Source organism: Mus pahari, chromosome 13 (assembly GCF_900095145.1).
Source record: "Mus pahari chromosome 13, PAHARI_EIJ_v1.1, whole genome shotgun sequence".
Taxonomy (NCBI): Eukaryota; Metazoa; Chordata; class Mammalia; order Rodentia; family Muridae; genus Mus; species Mus pahari.
In genome coordinates, this window is record NC_034602.1 from 91,864,917 (window position 1) to 91,871,633 (window position 6,717).

Consider the following 6,717-nt stretch of genomic DNA (forward strand, 5'->3'; position numbering starts at 1 on the left):
AGGAAGAGCAAAGCGACAGTGCCTCACACCACACGGCACGTGGGAGGACCAGAGACGCTGAGGCAGGAGGATTTTTGAAAGCGTAAAGTCACCCTGGGATTATGCTGTGAAATTCTGTCTTCAAAAAAGGCAACAGAAAACTATCACAGAAAAACAAACAAGGCGGGACAGACACACAGAGAAGTCAATGAACACGAATGGGTTCTGGTTGCTAATTTTGAGATCATAATTTTAATGAGATGTTCTCGAAAGTCAAAATCATGAGAAATCAGTTCTTAGGACTGGCAGGAGTGAATGACAAAGCCCATCTGAGACGGAGCCGTCTGTCTGGGATTCTGAGGAGCTGTGGGCCTGCCCACTGGAGCTGCAGGAAGCCTACGGGGAGACATGGGGTCAGGGCCAGGGGTTCGCAGCAGCCCTGCACTGGAAGATGCCTAAATACTTACAAAGATGCCTTCAATAAATTACAGTCCTATATTACACAACAGTTGGACGCAGCCACTGTTGTAAAGAATGAGGTAGGAAACACGAGTGTGTGAAGATGTTCTGAGAAAATCAATCACTGATCAGCTATCAAAACAAACAGGAAACAAGCCACGGGCTTTTCGGGTGATTTGGCGCTCAGCGTACTTGAATGGATGAACGTGTGTCTCGGTTGTTTGGGAGATGAGGGCAAGCCTGTATATCTAGAGTTTGGAGATTCTAGGCACCTGCCCCTCTCGAGAAAAGAACTAGCCTGCTTGCATTATACACATAATCAAAATTAAACAATGCTTGATTCCTTAAGAATAAGCACTACACCACCAAAGCTAATCTTCTCTTCTAGTTCTCCAGAGCACCTGCCTGAAGTCAAGAAGCCCGTGGACGCTCTGTCCTGCAGTGCGAGTGATGTGTCCTCTGCATGGTGTTCTCTCTCTTGGATTACATTCCACAACGGGAGGACAGCTTTGTGGGGAGATGCCTGCTGCTTTCTGCCAACGGCACATAGTCTTCACTGGCCACGGAGGAGGATGGAGGGCCAAGTTGGTCCGTGCCTACCACTATTCGCATGAAGGAATGTGGCTAGTCAGCTCAGCAGCCCTGTGGTGCTGCTCCCGCTGCACTGGCCCCAGAGTTACGGCAGCCTCGTCCCCTTTATCCAAGAAAGCTCTGGTCTCTCGGGGCTGCTTCTCATAGCAGACGTCTGGGCAATCTGGGTGCTGTCTCTTGCATTTACTCTTCTGCCTCCTCTTGTATGCCTGATATGCTGGGCATAAAAACAAACAGCATTAAAATCACTTTAGCAGAGGCACAATTGAGGGATCCTGCACGTTCATCCATACTCCAGGGACAGGCGAAGGAAAGGAGAAGATAAATCAGCAAAATGAACGCATGTGGGGTACAGACTGAGGCTGGTCTTAAATACCAACCAAAACAACGGAAAGCACAAATACACACACAAGCTGAACAACACTCTACTCAATGATAACTTGGTCAAGGAAGAAATAAAGAGGGGCTGGAGAGATGGCTCAGCAGTTAAGAACACTGAGTGCTCTTCCACTGGTTCTGAGTTCAATTCCCAGCAACCACATGGTGGCTCACAACCATCCTTAACAAGATCTGACTCCCTCTTCTGGAGTGTCTGAAGACAGCTACAGTGTACTCATATAAATAAAATAAATAAATAAATCTGTGTGTGTGTGTGTGTGTGTGTGTGTGTCCAAAACTGTAGAACAAAATAAGATCTTTCTTCTATAAGTTGCTTTTGAGCACTGCATTTTATCACAGCAACAGAAAAATACACAGTGTATAATCAATTTTGTAAGTAATCACTAACATTACTCAGAGTGTATTCCAAGGTCAAAGTAAATAAAAGTATGTGTAAATGTGTGTATCCATACCTTCTTGCAGTGTACCTTCCATACATAAGGATTTACCCTCATATAATGCAGATAGGAGAGTAACATGTTTTGGACATATACGTGCATAAAATCTCACCGTGTCTACACTTCTGTACATTTTTTGTATTTGAAAAATACTTGAAAGCCATTCAGCTCCAGTTTTAGTGTCTGCAGCACAGAAGCAACTGAGCATTTGGGAAAGCAAAGTTCAAGGCCCTGAGAAAGACACGACATAAAAGCTCTTTTGATGGTTTTGTGCAGTGACATGTTTCCCTTATAAAATCTCACCCAAATGGCTTTTAAAGTATTTTCTGTGAAACACCCACTGAATCGAAGTACCCTGGCTTTATATGTTATGGTCCCCCAAAGTATCAGGCTAAAAATATATCACAAGAGCAGTACCAAAAAGCTGGCTTGAAGCTGTTAATAAGTCAGTTAACTGGTGTGCAGAGGGAATTCATGCACCTGCGACAATGAGCAGCCCATGCAGCACTTGGAAGAGTCCATAGGCCAATGCGAAGTTTAGCAGCTGGACCAGGTACTCAGCAGAGAAGGACAGCTGCAGCATGGCTATGCACAGCTGGATGTTCTGAGCGCCAGTCTCTATGGAAATCGTCCTGCACCTGGTGGAGAAAGGATTCAAGAGTTACAAAGTAGCAAAGGGAACCATGCTTGCGCATTCCCTTTGAATAAGGACAAAAACAAGCTCAGGCAACTAAAAGGATGTGTTCCTTGACAGTAGTGGGGTCCTCCTGTGAATATGGCAAGGATGCCCTGAGGAACAGGATCACAAAAACCCTGACCAAGAACTCTGGTTAGAAGGGTAACACACTCACCAGAAAACAATGCCCACCAATGATTAGGCCCAGAAGATGCTACAGAAACTCAGCTGAGGGACAAAAGTGACTCCAGAAAGCTGTGCAGAGACTGAAGCAACAGAACAGGAAGAGGTGATACACATCGGGGAGAGGCAGAAGGAAAAGCTGCAGATACAGTGTAAGTGTGGCCCCCTGAGGAGGCACTTCTTGCACTACAAGCCAGTCCGAATGCAGAGGACTGGAGGAGACATGGGAAACTAAGTCAGAGGCCGGAAACTGAACACACTACAAAGCACCAAAAACTCTACATGAAAAACAAATGTCAGAAAAGGGTGCTTTTGGTGAGGAGTTCAACAACACATTTCTCTCATTTCTACTTTTTTTTTTACATCTTTTTTTTGTTTTGTTTTGGATTGCAGTAAATGGAATGAATCTTACTTGAAAATGGAAAAAAAAAGAGAGAGATAAAGGAACTAAAAGCAGGAGCATGGAGGGTGGGTCAAGCAACTCCATTTGTCTCCAATTTATAAGGCGCTCGCAGCCAGCATACAGGAAATGAAAGGTTAAAGATGCTTTGTTTGACTGGAGCTGGGATTCCACATGGAGGCCACAGGGTGTTCAATGTGAGGGTAGAAAATTTTTGAGTGGAAAGATCGGCACCATACTATATATCATATATATCACCATATTATATATCATATATATCACCATACTATATATCATATATATCACCATATTATATATCATATGTATCACCATACTATATATCATATATATCACCATACTATATATCTCTTACCTTCATGCAAAGTACACTTCCCTCGGAGTTCCACTCAGCATCATAAAGCTACAAAGTTGCAGCTCACCTGGACCATTTTGAAAAGCAAATGCAATTACCTCTGGCTTCATCCTTGCCTGGCTATAAGATGTGAGAAAGGCCAGACCACTGACAACAAACACTTTGTCATAAGAGTTCTTCCTTCCTCTGCAGACCTGGTCATCAGCTTCCATCATTCAGTCTATGCCCCTGACCTGGAAACCAGCCCAGGTTCAAATTCAAACTCTACCACTTTCTAGCTCTAGGATCTTGATTGCGTTCCTAATCCTCCCTGAAGGGCTTGCTCATCAGTGGAGTAATCATAGCTGTCTGTCAGGTTGCAACAAGAAGAAAGCAGGATAGATGAGTTGGGGCCTCACCCAGTGTTTGTGAAACCCTCTGAGTTCCCGGATGGAATGGGAACAGCTCAAGAGCGACCTAACCCTTCCCAGCCTAGCGACTTTCCTGTAATTCCTCTCCTGATTTAAAAGTAAATCCACTTACTGAGAAATGAAAAACATTCTCAGGAAATATGAGAGAATTGAAATCGTCTTTAACTTCCCTGCTCAAAATTGCAATTTCTTCCAATATTTTTCCATATTCTTTTTGCTTTCCACCTCCCAAATAGAAATTAAAATTTTAAAACAAGTTTAGCTCTGGAGTGTCATCCTGGTGTCATTGAGATTTGATGCTTCATACCATCACAGGCATGCTTCATAAATAAACATGTCCCTATTGTTAGATATATTTAAATCATTTCCATTTTTGCCTTTATAATGGGCACTGCAATTAACATCTTATCATATCAGCAATCACATGTATGCCTGATAGAGCTAGGTTTAGAACAGATTACTGCAGAGTGTGGTGACACACATCTTTAGGTGGACAGAGTTCAAGGCCACCAGAGCTACATAGCAAGACCCTGTTCTCAACCAGAGTTAAAGTACTGAATTAATAACCACAAACATGTACAACACACATCGCCTTTTGGAAAGCTTCTGCCAGCTGTCAGCACTCCTCATTAGCATAGGGTTGCATCATGTCATAGTATGCATGCCAACATGGGCTCTTACCAGCTTTAATATTTCACAATGTTTATATGTGTATGTCCCAATCCAAATGATAATAAGACAAATTCCTAATTAGTATTATTCATAAACAGTAATTTAAAATCCAGCATAATCAATAAAGATTTAATCTCTTTAAAACTTACCCTACAACTGTCTCTATATTGAACAAGTTCACTCCTCCTGTTTGGAATTCCCATACCACCCTTCTCTGTTTCATAGTTGAGACGAGGTCTGGCAGGGTAGGGTTGACTGTCCTTTACTGTTCAGAGACCAGCAAGACATACTAAAGCCCTAATTCTAACTTCATAAATTACAACTCTGTGGTGATTAGTTTTATATCAACCTGAGACAAGCTAGAGTTGTTTGAAGGAACTTAACTGAGGAAACCTCAATTAAGAAACTGCAGCCACTAGGCATGGTGGTGCACCCCTTTAATCCCAGCACTTGGGAGGGAGAGGCAGGCGGATTTCTAAGTTCGAGGCCAGCCTGGTCTACAAAGTGAGTTCCAGGACAGCCAGGGCTATACAGAGAAACCCTGTTTCAAAAAAAGAAAGAAAGAAAGAAAGAGAAAGAGAAAGAAAAGAAAAGAAAAGAAAAGAAACAAAACTGCAGCCGATGGCTCAGTGGTTAAGAGCACTGACTGCTCTTCCAGAGGTCCTGAGTTCAATTCCCAGCAACTACATGGTGTCTCACAGCCATCTATAATGGGATCTGATGCCCCCTGCTGATGTGTCTGAAGACAGCTACAGTGTATTTACATACATAAAATAAATAATTACCATTAAAAAAAAACTGCCTTCAAAAGATCTGGCTATAGGCAAGCCTATGTGGCATTTTTTAAATTGTTGATTGACAGGGGAGGGCCCAGCCCATTGTGGGTGGTGCCACCCCTGTGCAGGTGGTCCTGGTTCTAAAGGAAAGCAAGCTAAGCAAGCCATGATGAGCAAGCCAGTAAGCAGCACCCCTCCACAGCCTCTGCATCAGCTCCAGCCTCAGGTTCCAGCCTTGAGTTTTTTCAATCCTACCTCCCTTGGATGATGAACAGCAGTGTGAGAGTGTAGGCTGAGCAAACCCTTTCCTCCCCAAGCCGCTTTTGGTTCAAGGTGTTTCATCACAGCCATGGTGGCTTTCACTAGGACAAACCCCATCCATGTGGTCTTTCTCTGCATGAAAGATTACCACACCACCAGCGAAGCCTGCCTCTGCAGTGTGGCCAGTTCGCCTGCCTCAGAAATGCTTATGGAGCTGGGTGTGAGTAAAAGAGATAGACTTTGTGTCTCACATACACAGGTCTGAAAATTTGAGGCCCAGACATGCACATGTACACACACACACACACACACACACACACTCATGAATACACATATAAGCACATGCACATGCACACTCACAAGCTCACATACAGACGTACATATACATACACACTCATGTACACACACACTCACACACAGACATGCACACACACGCACACACTCACACATGCATGCACTCACATATACATGCACACACTCACACATTCACATCTTATAGGTTATGTGACTGTACCTTTGCCAAGATTGGTGGGTGAGGAATGCCAGCAGGAAGCCCGTGACATGGCCGATCAAGGGGAAAATGCAGCTGATGACCAGTAGAGTGGCATCTGTGTTCCAGCCCTTTGCTAGGACCATGCCGGTAACTGCCACCACCAGGAGGAGCATGCCACCCAGAATGGCTCCGACCTAAGCAGCAAAGCAACACAGTAAGAACCTGTGAGCAACGTCAGGGCTCTTCCCGCCATGATGCTGAGCTCAGCACAGTGTAAAAGGTTTGACCATCAGAAATCAGAGAAGATCTCTGGGGCTGTCACACCCAATTTCCTGTTAAAGTCGCCTTCCTTCTCTTGTGCACAGTGAATGTGTTCCACAATGCCAAGCGAGTACCTGAACTCAGATATAGTAAATGCTGTATCCTATATAATACCCAGGCTATGCTCTTGCTGTGCAGGCATAACTAGGATGAAGTAGATTAACAACCAGGAGCAAGCTGGACGTGGTAGCGCAGGCCTTTAATCCCAGCACTCAGGAGGCAGAGGCAGGCGGATTTCTGAGTTCGAGGCCAGCCTGGTCTACAAAGTGAGTTCCAGGACAGCCAGG

The 6,717-nt window shown here is 44.3% G+C and overlaps 1 protein-coding gene across 1 annotated transcript in view; it reads right to left on the reverse strand.

Annotated features, from left to right (window-relative positions):
* Nucleotides 1-206: 206 nt before the first annotated feature.
* The window catches only part of Slc10a6 (solute carrier family 10 member 6), a 24,294-nt gene continuing 17,783 nt past the window's right edge, over nt 207-6,717 (reverse strand). The window contains exons 4-6 of the mRNA XM_021211245.1: nt 6,131-6,303; nt 2,346-2,503; nt 207-1,246 (exon numbers count right to left, since the gene is read on the reverse strand). Coding sequence (XP_021066904.1) covers nt 1,041-1,246; nt 2,346-2,503; nt 6,131-6,303 — 537 coding nt within the window. The 3' untranslated portion in view covers nt 207-1,040. The remainder of the gene's footprint in view (nt 1,247-2,345; nt 2,504-6,130; nt 6,304-6,717) is intronic.